Genomic DNA, 25,864 nt, shown 5'->3' on the forward strand with positions numbered 1-25,864 from the left:
TCCTGGTTCTGGTAGGTAGGTAGGTACTAGATTCAGGATCTGGTAGGTACCCAATCCAGGTTCTGGTTGGTACCGGGTCATGGTTCTGGTTGGTACTGGATCCTGGTTCTGGTAGGTAGGTACTAGATCCAGGTTCTGGTTGGTACCGGATCCTGGTTCTGGTAGGTAGGTAGGTACTAGATCCAGGTTCTGGTTGGTACCGGATCCTGGTTCTGGTAGGTAGGTACTAGATCCAGTTTCTGGTAGGTACCATATCCTGGTTCTGGTAGGTAGGTAGGTACTAGATCCTGGTTTCTTGTTGGTACCGGATCCTGGTTCTGGTAGGTAGGTACTAGATCCAGGTTCTGGTAGGTACCGGATCCTGGTTCTGGTTCCATGTTTGTTTTCATGTAAATAAAAAGTTAAATGTGTCACATTTGTTCCGAGGAGGGTAAAAGTCCTTCCTGGTCTCCACGGTAACCGTCTCATAAAAAATGTCAATAATTAATGTGGACCCGTGCATGGTGTGTTTTTCCGGGTCAAGCGTTCACACACACGCCGTTAGAGAGAGTTGGTCGAGCGAGGCGGAGCGGACTTTGTCCCGGCCTCAGACGCTGCCACCAGCCGAGGAGCCGCCACGCCACAACAGTGAGTACTTACTGGGAGAACTGGAAGGGGGTTTTCCTCTGATCTGAGGCTGCTTCACTGTGTTCTGGTCTCAGAACCACCACCGTTGGTTTACTGGTTCTGGTCCCTGACCCACGGGTCATGTGATATAGAGGGTCCGACAGGTTCAGGATCAGCTGTCAGCTGACCGGTGGGGTCATGTACCTGAGCTTCATCAGGTTCTGGTCACCCACAGAAACAGGATTAGGACCAGAACCAGAACCTTTCCTCTGGTGTCATCAGTCACCATTAAAACCAGAACACAGCAGAAGAAAACAGATTAGACTATGATGGGAAGCAGGTCCAGCTCTTTACTGATCCACTAGAACCAGGTCCTGAACAGCCCACGTTCCTCTGAGGGTCTTCCAGGACCAGGTCTTGAACGGACCACGTTCCACTGAGGACCCTCCAGAACCGGGCCCTGAACGGACCACGTTCCACTGAGGACCCTCCAGAACCGGGCCCTGAACGGACCACGTTCCATTCTGGAGTCAGCAGACCAGCTCTACATTGTGGACCAGAACCATTCAGAGCCTTTTACATCAAGAGAGGTGTTCCTGGCGCAGCACCTGGACCAGTTGCAGGGGTCTTGGTGTAAAACCTCCGTTACAGTAGTCATGGCGACTGAGAACTGCTGATCATCGGGCCCCTTCTAGATCTGTTCTTCGGCTGGTAAACACTGGTCATGTGGATGCTGAGCAATAGGGGGCCCGGCATGGAGCCGTGGGGAACTGGGGTACATGGTCCCGCTGGACCTAACGGGAGCTCCAGTCCTGATGATGACGCTGACCTCTGGGTCTGGGTTTTATCAGGATCAGGAACTCTTAGTTTTGCTCAGTGAGTCTGGGTCACACCAGGACCCAGTTCATTCATTTAGCCAATATTTAACCAGGAAAGTCCAAATGAGACCACAGGCCTCCTTCTCAAGGCAGTCCAGACCAGAAAAACCGCAGCACAACCCGGAGACCGGCACAGCTATAAGCTAGACGGACAGAATGAGGACACGCTAGTGAAACCAAGCCGAGTAGCTTGGTGTGTGTCCTCTCTGTTTACGTTACCTGTCGGTGTGTGTCCTCTCTGTTTACGTTACCTGTCGGTGTGTGTCCTCTCTGTTTACGTTACCTGTCGGTGTGTGTCCTCTGTTTACGTCAGCCGTCGGTGTGTGTCCTCTCTGTTTACGTTACCTGTCGGTGTGTGTCCTCTGTTTACGTCAGCCGTCGGTGTGTGTCCTCTATGTTTACGTCAGCCGTCGGTGTGTGTCCTCTGTTTACGTCAGCCGTCGGTGTGTGTCCTCTATGTTTACGTCAGCCGTCGGTGTGTGTCCTCTATGTTTACGTCAGCCGTCGGTGTGTGTCCTCTGTTTACGTCAGCCGTCGGTGTGTGTCCTCTATGTTTACGTCAGCCGTCGGTGTGTGTCCTCTATGTTTACGTCAGCCGTCGGTGTGTGTCCTCTCTGTTTACGTCAGCTGTCGGTGTGTGTCCTCTATGTTAACGTTACCTGTCGGTGTGTGTCCTCTCTGTTTACGTTACCCGTCGGTGTGTGTCCTCTGTGTTTACGTCAGCCGTCGGTGTGTGTCCTCTGTTTACGTCAGCCGTCGGTGTGTGTCCTCTGTGTTTACGTCAGCCGTCGGTGTGTGTCCTCTGTTTACGTCAGCCGTCGGTGTGTGTCCTCTATGTTTACGTCAGCCGTCGGTGTGTGTCCTCTGTTTACGTCAGCCGTCGGTGTGTGTCCTCTGTGTTTACGTCAGCCGTCGGTGTGTGTCCTCTGTTTACGTCAGCCGTCGGTGTGTGTCCTCTCTGTTTACGTTACCTGTCGGTGTGTGTCCTCTCTGTTTACGTCAGCCGTCGGTGTGTGTCCTCTGTGTTTACGTCAGCCGTCGGTGTGTGTCCTCTGTTTACGTCAGCCGTCGGTGTGTGTCCTCTATGTTTACGTCAGCCGTCGGTGTGTGTCCTCTGTTTACGTCAGCCGTCGGTGTGTGTCCTCTGTGTTTACGTCAGCCGTCGGTGTGTGTCCTCTGTTTACGTCAGCCGTCGGTGTGTGTCCTCTATGTTTACGTCAGCCGTCGGTGTGTGTCCTCTGTTTACGTCAGCCGTCGGTGTGTGTCCTCTATGTTTACGTCAGCCGTCGGTGTGTGTCCTCTGTTTACGTCAGCCGTCGGTGTGTGTCCTCTGTTTACGTCAGCCGTCGGTGTGTGTCCTCTATGTTTACGTCAGCCGTCGGTGTGTGTCCTCTGTTTACGTCAGCCGTCGGTGTGTGTCCTCTGTTTACGTCAGCCGTCGGTGTGTGTGCTCTGTTTACGTCAGCCGTCGGTGTGTGTCCTCTGTTTACGTCAGCCGTCGGTGTGTGTCCTCTGTTTACGTCAGCCGTCGGTGTGTGTGCTCTGTTTACGTCAGCCGTCGGTGTGTGTCCTCTGTTTACGTCAGCTGTCGGTGTGTGTGCTCTGTTTACGTCAGCCGTCGGTGTGTGTCCTCTCTGGTTACGTTACGTTTACGTTTACACGTAATCCAACTTCCTGGTTCTTCACAGCAACATTGGACTGGATCACTGATCCAGATCCAGACTGTCCCGGATCACCAGATCCAGATAGAAAGTGCTGTAAATGGACTAATATTACAATATGAGAAGAAAAACCGCTGGAATAACATGAGTCACTGTGAGGTTCCATTTAAAAAGAGAGAAAAATGTGGACGTTTTATTTCAGTCACACGACCCCCTTCTGTATATTAAACCTGATGAATATCCACCAGATGAAGTAGATCTAAACCTCTTCATGAGGATGGAAGTCTTGTGGAGCTGGATCTCCGTCTGGATCTGGTTTGCTGGACCTCAGCTGGACTGGTTTGTTCCTCTTCTGGACCAGTCTACTTCCAGATTCTCATGTAAGAAGCAACTTAGGCATCTTCATCATCATCATCTTGTTTGGGTGGTAAAGAACTTTGAGCTTCCTTTCTGAGGTCCTGTTGTGTGTCCCAGTCCTTCCTAAAAGCTTTAAACACACCTGAAGGGTTGATCCAGAAATAATCCAACACCGGATTACGTGATCGTCTCAGATTACAGGGTAGACCCTGACTTGATCCAACCTTTAATCCAGGTAACTTTTAACCAGGTAACTTTTAACTGGGTTGAATCTCTTGAACAACCGGGTCCAGATGATAAAAGTTAACTGAACCTGAAGTGAAGGAAGTCCTCCTCCTCTTCCTCTCCACCAGGAGGAGGACCAGGTCTGCAGGGACGTTGTCTCCATGTCTGGATACTGAGGACAGATCTGAATGGAGACCAGTGAGAAACCAGTCAAAGCAAAAGCCTCGATTCAGACGTGTAAACTAGAAGAAAGTAGAAATGCATGAAGGAACGATTTACTGGCATTAAAAGGGGAAAACATACAGAATGAAAGTGGGGTTAAATATGAAACTATTTTATGAACGTTCATAGAAATTCTCCTTTTAAACAATATGAGAGAAAACATAGACAAAGATCTACCATGGCTTTAAAAGGGGTTAGAAAATGCTTGTAAAACATATATGAGGGTAGGAAGGATTACTATAGTAGAATATTATATAATAACAGAAATAAACTTAGAGGAATAGGGGATATATTAAAATGATGCTAAACAACAAAGCTACCCTCAATATTTTATGTATGTATGAATATTAAAAAGGATAATATGAGTCATGTCATTTTATTTATTTAACCAGGAATAAAAGTGTGTCCTGGCCGAGACAGCAGCAAACAGGTTACAGGCCCATGAAACCCACCAAAAAAATGACCTAAAATTACAAACATACATCAACATGTTAGAAAATAATATTAGTCAAACATTTACAGCCTGAAGACTCGTCGTTTAACGCGCTCGGCTTACTTTAAAAACCGCGTGAGGAGCCAGTTCCCCCAGACACGGCTGACCCGGGACGGTTTAGACCAGGCTTCTCTGTGACCCGGGACGGTTTAGACCAGGCTGCTCTGTGACCCGTGTGGTTTAGACCAAGCTGCTCTGTGACCCGGCCCGGTTTAGACCAGACTGCTCTGTGACCCGGCCCGGTTTAGACCAGACTGCTCTGTGACCCGGGACGATTTAGACCAGACTGCTCGTGACCCGGCCCGGTTTAGACCAGGCTGCTCTGTGACTTGGGTCGGTTTAGACCAGGCTTCTCTGTGACCCGGCCCGGTTTAGACCAGGCTTCTCTGTTACCCGGGGCGGTTTAGACCAGGCTGCTCTGTGACCCGGCCCGGTTTAGACCAGACTGCTCTGTGACCCGAGGTGGTTTAGACCAGGCTGCTCTGTGACCCGTTCGGTTTAGACCAGGCTGCTCTGTGACCCGGGCGGTTTAGACCAGGCTGCTCTGTGACCCGGCCCGGTTTAGACCAGGCTGCTCTGTGACCCGAGGCGATTTAGACCAGGCTGCTCTGTGACCCGGGTCGGTTTAGACCAGGCTGCTCTGTGACCCGAGGCGGTTTAGACCAGGCTGCTCTGTGACCCGGCCCGGTTTAGACCAGGCTGCTCTGTGACCCGGGGTGGTTTAGACCAGACTGCTCTGTGACCCGGGGCGGTTTAGACCAGACTGCTCTGTGACCCGGCCCGGTTTAGACCAGACTGCTCTGTGACCCGGCCCGGTTTAGACCAGACTGCTCTGTGACCCGGCGCGGTTTAGACCAGGCTGCTCTGTGACCCGGCCCGGTTTAGACCAGGCTGCTCTGTGACCCGGCCCGGTTTAGACCAGGCTTCTCTGTGACCTGGCCTCTCTGTGACCTGGCCCGGTTTAGACCAGGCTGCTCTGTGACCCGAGGCGGTTTAGTCCAGGCTGCTCTGTGACCCGGGGCGGTTTAGACCAGGCTGCTCTGTGACCCGGGGCGGTTTAGACCAGACTGCTCTGTGACCCGGGGCGGTTTAGACCAGACTGCTCTGTGACCCGGCGCGGTTTAGACCAGGCTGCTCTGTGACCCGGCCCGGTTTAGACCAGGCTGCTCTGTGACCCGGCCCGGTTTAGACCAGGCTTCTCTGTGACCTGGCCCGGTTTAGACCAGGCTGCTCTGTGACCCGAGGCGGTTTAGTCCAGGCTGCTCTGTGACCCGGGGCGGTTTAGACCAGGCTGCTCTGTGACCCGGGGCGGTTTAGACCAGACTGCTCTGTGACCCGGGGCGGTTTAGACCAGACTGCTCTGTGACCCGGCGCGGTTTAGACCAGGCTGCTCTGTGACCCGGCCCGGTTTAGACCAGGCTGCTCTGTGACCCGGCCCGGTTTAGACCAGGCTTCTCTGTGACCTGGCCCGGTTTAGACCAGGCTGCTCTGTGACCCGAGGCGGTTTAGTCCAGGCTGCTCTGTGACCCGGGGCGGTTTAGACCAGGCTGCTCTGTGACCCGGGGCGGTTTAGACCAGACTGCTCTGTGACCCGGGGCGGTTTAGACCAGACTGCTCTGTGACCCGGGGCGGTTTAGACCAGACTGCTCTGTGACCCGGGGCGGTTTAGACCAGACTGCTCTGTGACCCGGCCCGGTTTAGACCAGGCTGCTCCGTGACCCGGGTCGGTTTAGACCAGGCTGCTCCGTGACCCGGCCCGGTTTAGACCAGGCTGCTCCGTGACCCGGGGCGGTTTAGACCAGGCTGCTCCGTGACCCGGGGCGGTTTAGACCAGGCTGCTCTGTGACCCGGGTCGGTTTAGACCAGGCTGCTCTGTGACCCGAGGCGGTTTAGACCAGGCTGCTCTGTGACCCGGCCCGGTTTAGACCAGGCTGCTCTGTGACCCAGGGTGGTTTAGACCAGACTGCTCTGTGACCCTGGTCGGGTTAGACCAGGCTGCTCCGTGACCCGGGGTGGTTTAGACCAGGCTGCTCCGTGACCCGGGGTGGTTTAGACCAGGCTGCTCTGTGACCCGGGTTCTGGGCCTGTGAAAAGATTTTTTAACGGTGATTTACAGCATGTTCTTCATGTTCTCTGCTGCAGCTCCTCTGCAGGCGCCACCATGAAGCCTTCATCACTGCCTTCCTCCTCCTCCTCATCAGTAACCTCTACCTCAGAGCCAGCAGATCCCAACCCTCAGTCCTCTTCATCACCTCCTCCTCGGCTGTCTCTGCAGAGTCCAGAGCTGCAGGCCGAGTTTCTGAAAGGTGAAAAACGGTTTCACATCAGTCCATCTGGACCAGGACCTAAGGGGGGTCAGGCAGGTCCAGGTCCAGGTTCAGAGCTAGGTCCATGTTGGACACATTTCACCATCTCCTCTTCCTCTTCCTCCTTCCAGAGTGTCAGAGCAGATTTAAGTCTAACGGTGACTCCAGTGTTGCTGCCTCCTCTTCCTCCTCCTCTCCTTCCTCACACCCCTCCCCTCTACCCTCCCCCTTCAGCCCCACCCCTTGCTCCCCTTCCTCCCCCTGGAGCTCCTCATCTTCCTCACCGTCTCCAAACAGCAGACAAGGTGAGTCTGAAGCTCTGACTGAGTTAACTCCACCATCATCGTTGTTGTTAAGCTTTCGTCTTTCTTCACGGCTGAATTAAATCCGGTCACACGGACTAACATCTGGAATCTGGATCTGGTTTCTTCGTGGTCCAGCATCACAACGGCGGATGTGAACTTTTCTGGAAACAGGCTGGAACAGAGAGAAAATCTTGTGGATAAAACCAGAGCTAAAAAAGATTGAACCCAGATTAAAGTTGTCCGGATTGGATCAAGTCAGGGTTGATCCTGTAATCTGGGATGATCCTGTAATCTAGGTTGATCCTGTAATCTGGGTTGATCCTGTAATCTGGGATGATCCTGTAATCTGGGATGATCCTGTAATCAGGGTTGATCCTGTAATCAGGGATGATCCTGTAATCTGGATTGATCCTGTAATCTGGGATGATCCTGTAATCTGGGATGATCCTGTAATCTGGGTTGATCCTGTAATCTGGGTTGATCCTGTAATCAGGGTTGATCCTGTAATCAGGGATGATCCTGTAATCTGGGTTGATCCTGTAATCAGGGATGATCCTGTAATCTGGATTGATCCTGTAATCTGGGTTGATCCTGTAATCAGGGATGATCCTGTAATCTGGGTTGATCCTGTAATCTGAGTTGATCCTGTAATCAGGGTTGATCCTGTAATCAGGGTTGATCCTGTAATCAGGGATGATCCTGTAATCTGGGTTGATCCTGTAATCAGGGTTGATCCTGCAATCTGGGTTGATCCTGTAATCTGGGTTGATCCTGTAATCAGGGATGATCCTGTAATATGGGATGATCCTGTAATCTGGGTTGATCTTGTAATCTGGGTTGATCTTGTAATCAGGGTTGATCCTGTAATCAGGGATGATCCTGTAATCAGGGTTGATCCTGTAATCTGGGTTGATCCTGTAATCAGGGTTGATCCTGTAATCTGGGTTGATCCTGTAATCAGGGTTGATCCTGTAATCTGGGTTGATCCTGTAATCAGGGTTGATCCTGTAATCTGTGTTGATCCTGTAATCCGGTGCTGGATTATTTCTGGATCAAACCTTCAGGTGTGTTTAAAGCTTTTAGGAAGGACTGGGACACATTTGATCCAGAAAGCTGGATTATTCTGATCCCAGAAGCAGGATTCAGTCTGGATTCCAGCAGACAGCGTGTCCCTGTGAAACCTCAGGACAGTTACATGGAAAAATCATAAACATGGAATTTTCCTTTAATCATTTTCAATACCAGAGAAAATTATTTAAATTTTACTTCTCATATAAACACAGACACAGAAAATCATTAGAAAATCATTCCTGGTCATTCTGAGGCTCCGTAGCACCATTCTCACCTGGTGGGAGTCAGGACTGACTGGCTGACTGACTGACTGACTGACAGACTGACTGACAGACTAATTGGCTGACAGACTGACTGACTGGCTGACAGACTGACTGACTGGCTGACAGACTGACTGACTGGCTGACTGACTGGCTGACTGACTGACTGACAGACTGGCTGACTGACAGAAAGACTGACTGACTGGCTGACTGACAGAAAGACTGACTGACTGACTGACTGGCTGACTGACTGACTGACTGACTGACTGACTGACTGGCAAACTGACTGACTGACTGGCTGACTGACTGGCTAACTGACTGACTGACTGACTGACTGACTGACTGATTGGCTGACTGACTGACTGGCTGACTGACAGAAAGACTGACTGACTGGCTGACTGACTGACTGACTGACTGGCTGACTGGTTAACTGACTGACTGACTGACTGACTGACTGACTGGCTGACTGACAGAAAGACTGACTGACTGACTGACTGACTGACTGGCTGACTGACTGACTGACTGACTGACTGACTGACAGAAAGACTGACTGACAGACTGATTGGCTGACTGACTGACTGACTGACTGACTGACTGACTGACTGACTGGCTAACTGACTGACTGACTGACTGACTGACTGACTGACTGACTGACTGACTGAGTGACTGATTGGCTGACAGACTGGCTGACTGACAGAAAGACTGACTGACTGGCTGGCTGGCTGACTGACTGACTGGCTGGCTGGCTGACTGACTGACTGGCTGACTGACTGACTGACTGGCTGACTGACAGAAAGACTGACTGACTGACTGGCTGACTGACTGACTGACTGACTGACTGGCTGACTGACTGACTGACTGACTGGCTAACTGACTGACTGACTGATTGGCTGACTGACTGACTGGCTGACTGACAGAAAGACTGACTGACTGACTGACTGACTGACTGACTGACTGACTGACTGACTGGCTGACTGACTGACTGACTGACTGACTGACTGGCTGACTGACAGAAAGACTGGCTGACTGACTGACTGACAGAAAGACTGACTGACTGACTGACTGACTGGCTGACTGACAGAAAGACTGACTGACTGGCTGACTGACTGACTGACTAACTGACTGACTGACTGACAGAAAGACTGACTGACTGACTGACTGACTGGCTGACTGACAAAAAGACTGACTGACTGGCTGACTGACTGACTGACTAACTGACTGACTGACTGACAGAAAGACTGACTGACTGACTGACTGACTGACTGACTGACTGACAGAAAGACTGACTGACTGACTGACTGACTGACTGACTGACTGACTGGCTGACTGACTGACTGACTGGCTGACTGACAGAAAGACTGGCTGACTGGCTGACTGACAGACTGACTGACAGACTGATTGGCTGACAGACTGACTGACTGGCTGACAGACTGACTGACTGGCTGACTGACTGACTGGCTGACTGACTGGCTGACTGACTGACTGACTGACTGACAGACTGGCTGACTGACAGAAAGACTGACTGACTGGCTGACTGACAAAGACTGACTGACTGACTGACTGACTGACTGACTGGCTGACTGACTGACTGACTGACTGACTGACTGGCAAACTGACTGACTGACTGACTGACTGGCTGACTGACTGGCTAACTGACTGACTGACTGACTGATTGGCTGACTGACTGACTGGCTGACTGACTGACAGAAAGACTGACTGACTGGCTGACTGACTGACTGACTGACTGGCTGACTGGTTAAGTGACTGACTGACTGGCTGACTGACAGAAAGACTGACTGACTGACTGACTGGCTGACTGACATAAAGACTGACTGACTGACTGACTGACAGAAAGACTGACTGACTGACTGGCTAACTGACTGACTGACTGACTGACTGACTGACTGAGTGACTGATTGGCTGACAGACTGGCTGACTGACAGAAAGACTGACTGACTGGCTGGCTGGCTGACTGACTGACTGGCTGACTGACTGACTGACAGAAAGACTGACTGACTGACTGGCTGACTGACTGACTGACTGACTGGCTAACTGACTGACTGACTGGCTGACTGACAGAAAGACTGACTGACTGACTGGCTGACTGACTGACTGACTGACTGACTGGCTAACTGGTTAACTGGCTGACTGACAGAAAGACTGACTGACTGGCTGACTGACTGACTGACTGACTGGCTAACTGGTTAACTGGCTGACTGACAGAAAGACTGACTGACTGACTGACTGACTGACTGGCTGGCTGACTGACTGACTGACTGACTGACTTGACTGACTGATTGGCTGACAGACTGACTGACTGACAGAAAGACTGACTGACTGGCTGGCTGGCTGGCTGACTGACTGACTGACTGACTGGCTGACTGACTGACTGACTGACTGACTGACTGACTGACTGACTGAAAGACTGACTGACTGACTGACTGGCTGACTGACTGACTGACTGACTGGCTAACTGACTGACTGATTGGCTGACTGACTGACTGGCTGACTGACAGAAAGACTGACTGACTGACTGGCTGACTGACTGACTGACTGACTGGCTAACTGGTTAACTGGCTGACTGACAGAAAGACTGACTGACTGACTGACTGACTGACTGGCTGACTGACAGAAAGACTGACTGACTGACAGACTGGCTGACTGACTGACTGACTGACTGACTGACTGACTGGCTGACTGACAGAAAGACTGACTGACTGACTGGCTGACTGACTGACTGACTGACTGGCTAACTGGTTAACTGGCTGACTGACAGAAAGACTGACTGACTGACTGACTGGCTGACTGACAGAAAGACTGACTGACTGACAGACTGGCTGACTGACTGACTGACTGACTGACTGACTGACTGGCTAACTGGTTAACTGGCTGACTGACAGAAAGACTGACTGACTGACAGAAAGACTGGCTGACTGACTGGCTGACTGGCTGGGACTCCACTGGTGTAGCTGGTGCAGTGATCCTAACAGGACCTGACAGGCAGGATTTAAAACGAAGGGGCCCTAAAACGCGGCCGTGAGGGATCCCACATGGAAATGAGAGCACGCTGGATGATGGTGAAGCAGATCGATCTGACTGAGATTAATAGAGAAAGAACGAGTTTTCTACCAGTAAACCTGACGGGTTCTGAGAATCCTCTGGAGGATTTAAAACCTGAACTCGGTTTCTCTGCAGATTCAGACTCATTTTTCTGTTTTCAGCTCGTCTGTCCTTGTCCAGCCCTGAACTGCTGTCAGAGCTGAAGGATCCCAGGAAGCACTCCCTCCGACACGCTCCTGTCAAAATTGGCATGACCACCATCTTCTCCGGACGAGGACGAGGCGGACGAGGAGGAGGAGGAGGAGGAGGAGGAGGAGGAGGAGGAGTTCAGGTGAGAAGGACGAAGATCTGGTTCATCGTCTTCCTTCTTCACCCAGCAGCAGCTCATAGATAAACATTTAATCCTGTTTCCTCTCCTGTTGACCTCCACTCCTCCAGGTGTCTGACTCCGCCTCCACCACTGAACCGGCCAATCAGAGGATTGCTCGCTGACAGCTGCTTCTTAGTCCACCACAGGATCAGATTCTGCCTCCATGCCGCCTCAATGTGAACACGATGAGCTCTGAAACAGCTGACACATCACTACACTGAACCCTAACTGAGCTTTAACAGGACCACAGGGATGAAGATGCAGATTCATCATCACTATTTTCACTTCATGTCCAGTTGTTGATCATTTCCCACAGAAAAGTCGATTCATGTAAACATGCTGATGATGTCGTCAGACTAAAGCTGAAATAAAGTTTAAAACTTTCATGTGTTCTAAGTGTGTCAGTCCTCATCAACTCCTCCGCTCGCACCTCCGGTTGGAGGGGCTTGGATATGAGGAGGAGGGAGGTGGTGTTTTTCTCATGTTGTTTTCATGACTGTATTATTTCTGAGGGTTTTTTTTTTCTTTTAACTGCCAATGAATGTTTAGGTAATGCAAGTATAAAAGAAGAGGAACAGTCAAAACATAACATAAAGAAAGAAAGAAATACTACAGTTGTAATGTCCTGCCTGACCACCGGGGGGCGCCTTTCTGGACGGACAGGAGTATCAAGCGGAAGTGGAGAAAACCGGAAGTCTCGTTGGTTCATCGTGATCCCGACTGGCGGCGGGACATCTGTGTTAGCCGACGGGCTTCTTTCAGTGTCTAAGCGGCGCATTTTCAGGTAAAAACAGGCAGAAAAGTGTCTGTTAATGTCTGGGTTGCACAGAATGAGAGAAAGCCGGCACGCGGGATGTCGCGAGCTGCGCCTGAACGAGCTGTTTGACGCTAGCCACGATGCTAATTAGCCGCTGCTAGCCTCCGTTAGCTTGTGTGATGCTACCCGCTAACAGCAGCGGCTAACTTTGGTCCGTGTCTGCTTTCAGTTTGAGGATGTTTAGAACACAAATGTTAAAGTGATGAAATGAAGAAGTAACTCTGTGTGAGGAGAAGCTAACAGGGAATTTAAACGGCTAATATCTGACAACAACAACCGGGTTAAACACTTAAATAACATCAGGGTCAGAAACTTTACTAAATCAGAGCTAAAGAAATTAGTATTATTTATTATTTGTATAAAGGAGATATAAACTTTAATGTAATACGATTAATATTGGTTAATATTTCCAGCTAGTTTAGAGTGAAATTACAGTTTGATGTTTGCTGGTTTCCTTCACAGCAGCAAAAGAAAACATCCAATAAGCAAAAACTGGCGATGACTGGGTAAAAAGCTGCTTATAAATGCTGTTTTCCATGTTAACATCTCATCATTTAGAATCAAACCACATTTTTAGGTTTTATCTGCCAGATTTTTTTTATATATTAACAGGAAACCGTCTCAGTTGTTCCTCGAGTTAATAAATGACTTATTTTATATTGACTCAGGTCCATCTTTCTAAACGTGTTCCTCTGAGTTCATATTTTTCTCTTTAATTTCACACAACCCCTGAATTCAGTTTAAAGAATAATAAAGCTGGATGGATTCTCTGTGTGGTGTTAATAATCTGATCCAGCTTTTCACTCTAGAATATAATCTGGATTATAGTTGGTGGATAATTCAGTAAATCTTCAGCTTTCTGTAGTATTGAAATGTTTAAGTTGTTTTATGTAAACTTTCTAGGATTATTTAGTCAGTTATCTATTTCTGTTTTACCGTCATTCATCAGGATTTTAATTCTTTTGATTTTTCTGTTAGAGAAATTGAATTTTTTGTGTAACGTCTTGTCGTGATTTATGGAACCGTTAATTTACGACTGCTGTGCAGAGTCTGGTCTGAGAGGATTAGTCGGACCGTAAAAACTGATGTCTGGTGTCTTTCCAGCCTGATGGGAGACAGCGACGACGAGTTCGACCGGAGGAGGAGAGACAAGTTCAGGAGGGAGAGGAGCGACATGGAGCGATCCCGGGAGCGGGAGGAGCGGAGGAGGGATGACTGGCCGGAGAGGTACAGACCTCAGCTTCCTGAGTTAGACCGGGTTCATCTATTTACTGCAGAAAACACCACTCGCTGAAACTGGGACCATACACTGCTGTCGTACAGTACAGCAAACACACCATTACCTCCAGCTGATCCCTTACCGCCAGCTGATCCCTGACCTCCAGCTGATCCCTGACCTTCACCTGATCCCTGACCTTCACCTGATCCCCTACCTCCACCTGATCCCTGACCTCCAGCTGATCCCTGACCTCCAGCTGATCCCTGACCTCCACCTGATCCCTGACCTCCAGCTGATCCCTGACCTCCACCTGATCCCCTACCTCCACCTGATCCCTGACCTCCAGCTGATCCCTGACCTCCAGCTGATCCCTGACCTCCAGCTGATCCCTGACCTTCACCTGATCCCTGACCTGATCATCACCCATATGTGGTGATATTTGGGATCTTTACGACGAGTTAATGGTGATGTTTAGTATTGGGATTACTGTGAAATAAGTAAGCATGGCTTCTCTTTTTGTGTGTTTTCCTGTGTTCAGAGAGTGGGACCGCGGCAGGGAGAGGAGGCGGGACTACGATCGAGGTCGCAGAGAGAGGTTTTCTCCCCCCCGACACATCAGTCCTCAGCACAAACGCATGAGAAGAGACTGGTGAGGACTTTAAGTCACAGATGCCCCCCAGACACAAAGATTTGGCTTCATTGTGGTTTATTTTCCAGGGATGACCATCGGGGGGAGCCGTACCGCTACGACCTGCCATATGGAGGAGGGGCCCCATTCCCGGGGGCGGGGCCTCAGGGCTGGCATCCCGACTTCCCCCACCTTCACCCGCACCACGGCGGCCATCCTCTACAGAGCAGGTGAGCCCCCCCACCTGAACAGCTGGTTTTTAGGTTTCCCAGTAGCACCTTTACTCCCAGAATGATCCTCATACTGGTCTCTGACTGCTGTTACCTGTTAACGTCTGTCAGGTTGGGGATGATGGATCCAGACCTGCCTCCTCCTGGGCCTCCCACCATGAGGAGCTTTAAGGTGAGGGGAACATTTCCACCGTGACACCAGTTAACCCTAAATGTGTGGAAGGCGTCGCCCCTGCTGTCCATCAGGGGAGATGCAGATTGTTGTCACGGCAACAGATTTCTGCTCCCTGTAAAACAGATTTAACGTCTGACATCATGCCGTGTGTTCGTGGTGCAGGAGTTCCTCCTGAACATGGAGGACAGCGTGGATGAGACGGAGGCGGTGAAACGCTACAACCAGTACAAACTGGACTTCAGACGGCAGCAGCTGCAGGACTTCTTCCTCCAGCACAAAGACCAGGAGTGGTTCCGCTCCAAGTACCACCCCGATGACATCACGGCGAGGAGGGCGGAGTCTCTGACGGCCCTCAAGACTCGGCTGGGTGTCTTCCTCTTCCTGATGGACAACAGCTGGCTGGACAGCATGTCGCTGGACATGGACCACGCCCCCGCCATCATCAAGCTGCTGGACGCAGGTAAGCAGCCAGAGAGGGAGGCAGAGGGGTTTCTGGGTAAACAGAGGTGTTTCTGGGTAAACAGAGGGGTGTCTGGGTAAACAGAGGGGTGTCTGGGTAAACAGAGGGGTTTCTGGGTAAACAGAGGGGTGTCTGGGTAAACAGAGGGGTAAATGGGTTGGGGGGCTAAACAGAGGGGTTTCTGGGTAAACAGAGGGGTTTCTGGGTAAACAGAGGGGTGTCTGGGTAAACAGAGGGGTTTCTGGGTAAACAGAGGGGTGTCTGGGTAAACAGAGGGGTGTCTGGGTAAACAGAGGGGTAAATGGGTTGGGGGGCTAAACAGAGGGGTTTATGGGTAAACAGAGGGGTTTCTGGGTAAACAGAGGGGTGTCTGGGTAAACAGAGGGGTAAATGGGTTGGGGGGCTAAACAGAGGGGTTTATGGGTAAACAGAGGGGTTTATGGGTTGGGGGGCTAAACAGAGGGGTTTCTGGGTAAACAGAGGGGTTTCTGGGTAAACAGAGGGGTGTCTGGGTAAACAGAGGGGTTTCTGGGTAAACAGAGGGGTGTCTGGGTAAACAGAGGGGTAAATGGGTTGGGGGGGCTAAACAGAGGGGTTTCTGGGTAAACCTAGGGGTTTCTGGGTAAACAGAGGGGTTTCTGGGTAAACAGAGGGGTTTCTGGGTAAACAGAGGGGTGTCTGGGTAAACAGAGGGGTAAATGGGTTGGGGGGCTAAACAGAGGGGTTTATGGGTTGGGGGGCTAAACAGAGGGGTTTCTGGGTAAACAGAGGGGTTTCTGGGTAAACAGAGGGGTTTCTGGGTAAACAGAGGGGTTTATGGGTTGGGGGGCTAAACAGATGGGTTTATGGGTAAACTGGGGGGGGGGGGGGGGGTTATGTTATGGGTAAACAGAGGGGTTTATGGGTTGGGGGGCTAAACAGAGGGGTTTCTGGGTAAACAGAGGGGTGTCAGGGTAAACAGAGGGGTGTCAGGGTAAACAGAGGGGTTTATGGGTTGGGGGGCTAAACAGAGGGGTTTCTGGGTAAACAGAGGGGTTTATGGGTTGGGGGGCTAAACAGATGGGTTTATGGGTAAACTGGGGGGAGGGGGTTATGTTATGGGTAAACAGAGGGGTTTCTGGGTAAACAGAGGGGTTTCTGGGTAAACAGAGGGGTTTCTGGGTAAACAGAGGGGTAAATGGGTAAACAGAGGGGTTTATGGGTTGGGGGGCTAAACAGAGGGGTTTCTGGGTAAACAGAGGGGTGTCTGGGTAAACAGGGGAGTTTATGGGTTGGGGTGCTAAACAGAGGGGTTTATGGGTAATGGAGTCCTAACGCCTTTGTGTCTGGGCAGCTGTGATAAAGATGGAGGGAGGGACGGACTTCGACCTGCAGGTCCTGGAGGTTCCAGCTGCTCCGGCGGTGGTTGGTGGAGAAGCTAGCAGCAGCAGCAGCAGCGCTGAGAAGAGTCAGGCTGGTCCCAGCGCTGGAAACCTGGGTGGTCAGCCCGGATCAGGGCCAGCCCAGAGTCAGACGGAGGAAACCGATGGTGCCAGAGAACCAGGAGAGACTAAAGACTCTGAGAAGGTCTGAGCCCATCACACTGATTTATCTTCATTTGACACGGAAGGTTTTACCTCCAGGAACGGCTTCTACCAGCGCTAAAAGAAAAACGCCTGTTTCACGTGTAAACGGTGTGGTTTGGCACATGGAAACATTTCATGGAGGTAACATGTGAAACCCGTGTGCTGTTGGAGGGTCATGTCTCATGTTGTAAGATGGGGCGTCGGGTGACTCTGGTTCTAAGATGGCTCTGGTCTGGATGTAGGATGTTAATCTGTCTCTCTTCATTCCCTCCTTACCCGAGATCAGGGAGGAATGACGGTGTAATAAAAGTCAGAGAAAGGCGGGTCCTCTCCTCTGATTGGCTCTGATCCACAGGTGTACACCATGTAGATGTCCAGACGATGAAGAACGACACAGACAGTGTCCTTGTCCTGTATGAAGGTTTATTTAAATAAATGCGGTTTTTTAGACCCACATGTTCCTGGTTCTGGTTCTGGCCCTGACCGCTGTCATGACGAGCTTTTCACGGCGTCTGAGCCCAGAAACCTGCAACTCGTTCTCCTGCTGATGTCATTACCTTTCCTTCTCTTTCAGGACTTAGATGCTGCCAGGCGCAACGGAAAGAAGGAGAGGAATGAGGAAGAGGAGGAGGAAGAGGAGAGGCAGAAGGAGGAGGAAGAGGAGGAGGAAGAGAAGCCCACCAAGAAAGTGAGTAGCTTGTGGTTGGTGTTGATGGAGAAGGTGGATTGGGTGTTCATGCCGCCTTTTCCTGTCAGGGAAGGAAGAGGAAGCGCAGCTTGTCAGCTGACAGCGGGGAAGGAAGCGAGGGAAGCGACTCGGACTCCTCCCACTCAGACGGAGAGAAGGAGGAAGATGAGGAGAAAGAGGAGGAGGATGGTGAGGATGGAATACCATGGGAATGAAAGTGGTCCTGGTATGGACGGAGACAGAAACGTTTGTGTTTGTGTGTTAGAGCGTCGGAAAGAACGAGGGAAGGAGAGAGAGAAGGAGGCTCCGCCCAAACCCCGCCCCCTCCATCTCACCACCTCGCTGTTCATCAGGAGCATCCCACCTGAGGTGTCCAAGGAGGAGATCACCGCTGTGAGCACACACACTCCACACACACTGAAGACATTCAGGTCTGATCTGTAAAACCTAACATGAAGGTAGGGTTCCCAGCTACCACCAAAGGTCCAGCTGAATTCACCCACGCTGGGTCTGGTCTGTGTAGTATCTGGGTCTGCTGTCCCCAAAGAGCACAGGGGTCCACTGGGCCTTGACTGTACACTCTGTGGGATGGTTAAAATTAAGGCCATGTCCACATAGAGACAAGCTGAGCTGGATGTGGAGAATTAGTGCAGTGTTGCGTCACTGGTCGTCCTGGTGACGTCCACCGGTCACACCGAGACTCACCTGGTCCATGTCTGTGCAGTTGTGTCGCAGGTACCCGGGATTCCTGCGGGTGGCGCTGTCGGACCCTCAGCCAGAAAGAAGGTACCGTGTCATTATTAAAACTTGTCTCTTTACTGTGTGGTTTCCTTCAGGCCACGACGGGTTTTTAATCTTCATTTTTCTGAAGAACCGCCGAAGGTCTGGTTTGTCGACTCAAATCAGCTGATGTGTTTCAGGTTCTTCAGGCGGTGCTGGGTGACGTTCGACCGCAGTGTGAACATCAAGGAGACGTGCTGGAACCTTCAGAACATCAGGGTAAAGACACACCAGCTAACCGGTCAGAAAACATCGTACACACCGACCAACAGGCTAACGCTACGTGTCCTCTCAGCTCAGAGACTGCGAACTGTCGCCGGTGGTCAACAGAGATCTGTGTCGCCGCGTTCGCAGCGTTAACGGCCTGACGCACCACAAACCCGTGGTCCGGAACGACATCCGTCTGTCTGCAAGACTCATCCACAGTCTGGACCAGAGGGGGGAGCTGTGGACCGGACAGGTGAGATCGCTGAGTCACTCAGAAAGTGATGATTCTTTCCACCAATCAGTGGATGGCAGTTTGTCACTCTCCACCCTTTCGGATCGGATCGTAAGATTGGAGCGCCAATGAAAGGGGCCCAGAAGTTTGACCGTTCAGATATTCTAGAGCCTTTCCTAGTTCCTGCCTGTGGAAAGACAAGAACCGTCCCATTCTGTACCGATCTGGATCCATTGGTGGAAACAAGACCACAAGATAATTTTTTCCCAAACTGGGACATTCTTTCGTTACAGCACTAAAAGCTGTGTAAAATAAAAAGAAATCAATAATAAGATGACAGTAGAAATATATAAAAATATAAAAACCACTAAAAATGAGGTTTGGAGTTCCTCAGAGGTAAGCACTGGACCCGTTGTCCTTTTTATTTTACACATCTCAACTCAAACTTTATTAAGCATTTTTCATTCAAAAGAGCAGCACAAAGTGCTTTACATGATAAAAACTGTTTAAATAAAAAAGCACAAGCACATCTGAATCACAAATTTATCACAAAACAAACAAAACAAGCAATTATATTCTCTTACTCAAGCTAAAGGGACATGGAGTCCCACCCTTTCATTTTAAAATAAATTGTCTCTGACAGTATAAACAGGTGAGGAAACGAAATCCTTGGGGTCCACCCACACAAAGAGCCCACCCGTTATCACAAAGGTCATCACCATGGAAATGACCCAGATCAGGGCAGACGGGTCCACACCACAACCATAAGGCTGCGGTGCAGGGCCCCAACTACCCCAACAAATACAATGTCCACGGCAGCGACCACGTGGCCAGAGCAGGCATCGCTTCCAATGCAGAGAAGCCCCATGAGGAAAAAATAAATAAAACAAGCTCAAATAAGACCAGATACAAATAAGGCTAGATACAAATAAGACCAGATACAAATAAGGCTAGATACAAATAAGACCAGATACAAATAAGGCTAGATACAAATAAGACCAGATACAAATAAGACCAGATACAAATAAGACCAGATACAAATAAGACTAGATGCTAAGTTAACCTATAAAACCGGAATTACAATAAAGAAGCAAATAGATGCAAAGTATAATAAATAAGGAAACGGTAAAGATAGACTAATTTAAAAGTGAATAAATGAAATAAAAATTTGTCATAAGCTAAGCTGAAAAGATAAGTCTTTTTAAAAACCTCAATAGTCTCTGCAGCTATGAGGACCTCAGGCAGGTTTTTCCATAGCCGAGGACCATAGTGATGGAACGAGGCCTCGTCGTAAGTTTTAGTTCTCACTTTAGGAACAATTAACAGGCCAGTACCAGAGGACCTCAGGGTCCGTGAGGGTTTAAAAGCAGGTCCAATAAAAAAAGGCCCAAAACCAATAAGACATGTATAAACCACTAAAGGAACCTTAAAAATAAACGTAGGGGGAGCCAATGGAGCGATTTTAAAATCTGTGTGATGTGCCCCCATCCTCTGGTTCTCGTCAGAACCTGTGCAGCAGAGTTCTGGAGTAGCTGTAAACTAGAAATACTGTTTTTAGGAAGACCAGAGAACAAGGCATTGCAATAATCTATTGTACTAGAAATAACAGCACCAGCATCGGTGTTCTGGCAAGAGAGAGGAAAGGCCGGACTGTTAAGATGATAAAAGCCTGTTTTTGTCACCTTTTTTTAATGTGAGAGCGTTTAAAATTCTGCAGTTTGGTTGAAATGGTCTTTTTCTTGTCTTCAGGACCAAGAATTAAAACTTCAGTTTTGTCCTGAGTAAGGTGTAAGAAGTTCTATGATTTTACATCTGAAATACAGCTTTAAAGGAGACAGCGATGTAAAGATGCGTATCATCAGCATAGCTGTGGAAATCAATGCTGTGTCTCCTGATGACATCCCCAAGAGACGACGTGTACAAATTAAAAAGAAGTGGGCCTAGAACTGGTCTTTGGGGAACCCCACATTGGATTTTATGGGTCTTTGAGGAGCATGTATCCATATGTACATAAAACTGTCGGAAGAACAGTACCTGAGAGATCCCACCAAAATTCTGTCTAGTAAAATCTGATTGTATCAAACGCAGCACTTAGATCCAGTAGAACCACAACTGAAAGCTTCCGTGGGTCAAAGTTACACCTGAGGTCATTAACCGTCTTTGAAAGGGTGTCTTGATACTGTAGTTCTTCCTAAAACCAGATTATTTTTCCAAGATATTGTTTTTATCCAGAAACTAATTTAATTTCAGCAGTGATATATGGTTTCCTCACAGTTCTCACCGGGGCCTCCTGGTTAAATACACAGTAGTGGTCTGATAACAGCCAGGTCAACAACAGAGGACACACCGGTGGACAGACCATAGGTTAGGACCAGGTCCAGGTTGGGTCCTTTGTCCTCTGAGTGGACTGTGCTTTAAATCTTTACTGTTTAAAAGGCAAAATAAAAAAGTTTTAAAAAGTATGGTTGGTAAACACCTGGACGTTTCCTGGATCAAACGAGGGGGTTTTGGTGGTCTATAGCAGTGTTGTTTTCGGCAGCATCTCAGTTTGACTCTTAGTTTTAGTCGTCAGGATGGAAATGTTTATTAATTTTAGTCACGATTTATTAGTTTCTAAGTTTGATAGTTTTAGTCCAGATTTAGTCTACAAAAACTTGAAAAGGTTTTAGTCTAGTTTTAGTCAAACCCTTATTTCTGTGAATTTTCTGAAGTGTAAAACTCCACCCTGAACATGCCCAAAACATGAGCAATGGATGAGGAACACACGCTCAACGTGACCTGGTCTGCCAGTGAAATTATGATTATAGTTAAAATATGTCCATATCTTTTCACCGCTTCCACCAAACCCCTTCGTCGGCGCTGCCGCCATGATTCATCTATGAACGAATGATCTGCTTGTTGTCGGACAATCAGCCCTTGAACATTTTCCTCTCGTCAACAAAATCTCACAAACGTCTCGTCGTGTTTTTGTCATCAGAGAGACGTTTTTAGTTCGTCACCGTCTTGTTATCGTCGTGAAAAAAAGGTTCATCAGCGAAATAAATTCGTCATGCTTGACAAATACAGCACTGGTCTGGAGACTGTGGTCACCGTTTCCCATCACAGAGACAAACCGATGTAAACTCCAGTTCTTCTAAATGCAGTTCAACCAGTCAGGTTACCCAGAATGCCTCAGTAATGATGTCACTGTGTGTAGATGGAGACCAACCCCATCCTGAAAAACATCACAGATTACCTGATAGAGGAGGTGAGCGCTGAGGAGGAGGAGCTGGTCGGTGCGTCTGGGGGAACCAGTGAAGAGGCTGGTGATGGAAAAAATCCCACCTCTTCTGAGGTTCCCGTGGAAACGGATGAGAAGCTGTTGAAGGTAGGCGGAGCCTGTTGGATTCTTTTCTAGTGTAGTGGCTCTGACGTCAGTGTTCATGTCATGTTGGTGCTGCGTTCAGGTGCTGGATCGGCTGCTGCTTTACCTGCGTCTGGTTCATTCTGTTGATTACTACAACTTCTGTGAGTATCCGTCAGAGGACGAGATGCCTCATCGCTGTGGGCTGATCCACGTACGAGGCCCCCTCCCCGTGGCCAAGATCACTCCGACCGAAGGTGAGCTCACGCTGCAGACAGGATCTGGTAACTGACAGTCAGACTCAGTCAGACCCTGGTCTAGCACCAGACCTCGTGATTAGATAGCAGTGGACTCACTTCTGTCCTCGTCCTGATGATAATCTGGACTCTGTATGTCCCCATGAACTCATTCAGACGACATCTAGGACACATTTATATTTGAGACTATGTTGAGGACACATGTAGAGGATGATGAGGATGCAGACATCCAGAACCGACCTACTGTGTCTCTGAGCTCTGATTGGACATGTGACCGATGCCGTGCTCTGATTGGACGTGTGGCTGATGCCGTGCTCTGATTGGACTTGTGACCGATGCTGTGCTCTGATTGGACATGTGACTGATGCTGTGCTCTGATTGGACATGTGACTGATGCCGTGCTATGATTGGACATGTGACTGATGCCGTGCTATGATTGGACATGTGACTGATGCTGTGCTCTGATTGGACGCGTGACTGATGCTGTGCTCTGATTGGACATGTGACTGATGCTGTGCTCTGATTGGACGTGTGACTGATGCTGTGCTCTGATTGGACGTGTGACTGATGCTGTGCTCTGATTGGACATGTGACTGATGCTGTGCTCTGATTGGACATGTGACTGATGCCGTGCTATGATTGGACATGTGACTGATGCCGTGCTCTGATTGGACGCGTGACTGATGCTGTGCTCTGATTGGACATGTGACTGATGCTGTGCTCTGATTGGACGTGTGACTGATGCTGTGCTCTGATTGGACATGTGACTGATGCTGTGCTCTGATTGGACATGTGACTGATGCCGTGCTATGATTGGACATGTGACTGATGCCGTGCTATGATTGGACATGTGACTGATGCCGTGCTCTGATTGGACATGTGACTGATGCCGTGCTATGATTGGACATGTGACTGATGCTGTGCTCTGATTGGACATGTGACTGATGCTGTGCTCTGATTGGACGCGTGACTGATGCCGTGCTATGATTGGACGCGTGACTGATGCCGTGCTCTGATTGGACGCGTGACTGATGCCGTGCTATGATTGGACGCGTGACTGATGCCGTGCTATGATTGGACGCGTGACTGATGCCGTGCTCTGATTGGACATGTGACTGATGCCGTGCTATGATTGGACGCGTGACTGATGCCGTGCTATGATTGGACGCGTGACTGATGCCGTGCTATGATTGGACGCGTGACTGATGCCGTGCTATGATTGGACGCGTGACTGATGCCGTGCTATGATTGGACGCGTGACTGATGCCGTGCTATGATTGGACGCGTGACTGATGCCGTGCTCTGATTGGACGCGTGACTGATGCCGTGCTATGATTGGACGCGTGACTGATGCCGTGCTATGATTGGACGCGTGACTGATGCCGTGCTATGATTGGACGCGTGACTGATGCCGTGCTCTGATTGGACGCGTGACTGATGCCGTGCTATGATTGGACGCGTGACTGATGCCGTGCTCTGATTGGACGCGTGACTGATGCCGTGCTATGATGGACGCGTGACTGATGCCGTGCTATGATTGGACGCGTGACTGATGCCGTGCTATGATTGGACGCGTGACTGATTGCCGTGCTCTGCTTGGACGCGTGACTGTTGCCGTGCTATGATTGGACGCGTGACTGATGCCGTGCTATGATTGGACGCGTGACTGATGCCGTGCTATGATTGGACGCGTGACTGATGCCGTGCTATGATTGGACGCGTGACTGATGCCGTGCTATGATTGGACGCGTGACTGATGCCGTGCTATGATTGGACGCGTGACTGATGCCGTGCTATGATTGGACGCGTGACTGATGCCGTGCTCTGATTGGACGCGTGACTGATGCCGTGCTCTGATTGGACGCGTGACTGATGCCGTGCTCTGATTGGACGCGTGACTGATGCTGTGCTCTGATTGGACAGTGAGTGAACACCAGAGGATGTGTGAGGAGCGTCTGGCTCCGCTCATCTCACCTTCAGAGACTCTGAGTGATGAAGAAGCTGCTCGACTCGGGAAGAAAGACCCGGAACAAGAGGTACCCTACCTGTGTGTGTGTGCATGTGTTTGCGTGTGTGTGTGTGTGTGCGGGTGTGTGTGCTTGATGCGTCTGTCCTCGTGTGTCCAGGTGGAGAAGTTCCTGTTGTCCAACACTCAGGAGCTCAGCAAAGACAAGTGGCTCTGTCCTCTGAGCGGGAAGAAGTTCAAGGTGAGTCCAGCCTCCATGTGACCTGGCTGGTTACCATGGTAACACACTATGACGATGGTTTTCTTGGTGATCCAGGCTCCGGAGTTCGTACGTAAACACATCCTTAACAAACATGCGGAGAAGGTCACCGCCGTCAGACAGGAAGTGGAATTTTTCAACAACTTCCTGGTGGACGCCAAAAGACCCGCCCTACCGGAAAACAAGCCCCTCCCACCGCCAGCACCAGGTAGATGAAGCTCCATCAACGCTGAAAGCCTGGAGACTCTCACATACTAACATCTCTGTGTCTGTCTTCCAGCGACTCCTCCCGGTATTCCGGGATTCCCTGGTCAGGGACCGCAGCAGCAAAGCCTTCTGGGATATCCACCTGGAGTCAGACCTCCCATGCCCAGTTTCCCAGGTAACCCCGGCTCACCTTGGCTGATGGAGGGTGGGAAGCAGACTCTTACAGTTCACTCTGCTCGTGTTTCAGGTGTCGGGCATCAGCTCCCTCCTGGCCAGTTTGGGGCGGGACGTGGTAACTATGACAACTTCAGAGGGCACGCTGGAGGAGGCGGGTTTCCAGGGAAACAGAGAAGCAGCAGGTGGAGCAACGCTCAGGTGACGCTCCTGACGGGAAGACGTTTCGAGCTCTAACGCCATGTTTGTGTTTGCAGGGGGATGCGGGGAGACCCTCGCTCCATCATCGAGTACAGAGACCTGGACGCTCCGGACGACCTCGACTTCTTCTAGAAAACACCTTTTTTTTTTTTTCTTTTTTTAAACTTTTTTTATTCAACACGTGTCCCCCTCCCTCCCGTGTCCCTCCCATGTCCCTCCCGTGTCCCTCCTCCCTCCGTTTGTCCTTCTGTCTGGTAGAAACTGAATGAGTGCGTGTTAGCAGACCAACGTCCAGTACAGACCATGATGGAGTGATTGATGACATTTTCCAATAAAGACGGATAAAGACGACCGTGACGTCTCTTCTGTTCACACACCTGAGTTCATGGCCGCAGACGGTAGTCCTGAACCTGTCCCGCCTCCTCAACAAGCTGGGTTCTCAGCAGGAAGCAGAAAGGACGGTCTCCATGGCGAAGCGAGTCCACTGATTTCTATCGAGCCCCAGACCAGAGAATCCGTCCTCTTCAGAAGGTGAGGACGGGATACCGTGGCAGAAGTGGTGCTGGACAAGGTGTCCATCTGTCCAGCTGCTAGACAGCCACCACAGAAGAAGAAGCCGACCAGCTCCTCCTCCCTGTGGAT

The 25,864-nt window shown here is 50.1% G+C and overlaps 2 protein-coding genes across 3 annotated transcripts; both read left to right on the top strand.

The window, feature by feature from the left end:
* The first annotated feature begins 558 nt into the window (after positions 1 to 558).
* Positions 559 to 12,198, top strand: LOC121640530 (putative protein TPRXL). The gene is made up of 5 exons (XM_041986355.1): positions 559 to 627; positions 6,585 to 6,748; positions 6,880 to 7,053; positions 11,606 to 11,775; positions 11,883 to 12,198. Exons 2-5 carry the CDS (start codon positions 6,604 to 6,606, stop codon positions 11,934 to 11,936), a joined length of 543 nt encoding a protein of 180 aa, XP_041842289.1. The 5' UTR covers positions 559 to 627; positions 6,585 to 6,603; the 3' UTR covers positions 11,937 to 12,198.
* A 221-nt stretch (positions 12,199 to 12,419) lies between these two features.
* On the top strand, positions 12,420 to 25,573 carry LOC121640420 (serrate RNA effector molecule homolog). Of its 2 annotated transcripts, XM_041986147.1 has the most exons (22): positions 12,420 to 12,598; positions 13,736 to 13,858; positions 14,389 to 14,499; positions 14,568 to 14,708; positions 14,820 to 14,880; positions 15,046 to 15,343; positions 16,677 to 16,909; positions 17,483 to 17,520; positions 17,557 to 17,596; positions 17,665 to 17,785; positions 17,862 to 17,989; positions 18,321 to 18,382; positions 18,517 to 18,595; positions 18,672 to 18,836; positions 22,012 to 22,182; positions 22,262 to 22,415; positions 24,339 to 24,451; positions 24,542 to 24,622; positions 24,698 to 24,848; positions 24,921 to 25,022; positions 25,095 to 25,206; positions 25,279 to 25,573. In XM_041986147.1, the coding sequence occupies exons 1-22, from the start codon at positions 12,435 to 12,437 to the stop codon at positions 25,352 to 25,354; spliced, it is 2,724 nt and encodes a 907-aa protein (XP_041842081.1). In that variant the 5' UTR covers positions 12,420 to 12,434; the 3' UTR covers positions 25,355 to 25,573. The 2 variants fall into 2 exon arrangements, with proteins under 2 accessions (XP_041842081.1, XP_041842080.1); XM_041986146.1 differs by having other exon boundaries at positions 17,483 to 17,596.
* The last annotated feature ends 291 nt before the right edge of the window (positions 25,574 to 25,864 follow it).

The sequence above is a fragment of the Melanotaenia boesemani genome, chromosome 5 (genome assembly GCF_017639745.1).
Source record: "Melanotaenia boesemani isolate fMelBoe1 chromosome 5, fMelBoe1.pri, whole genome shotgun sequence".
Taxonomy (NCBI): Eukaryota; Metazoa; Chordata; class Actinopteri; order Atheriniformes; family Melanotaeniidae; genus Melanotaenia; species Melanotaenia boesemani.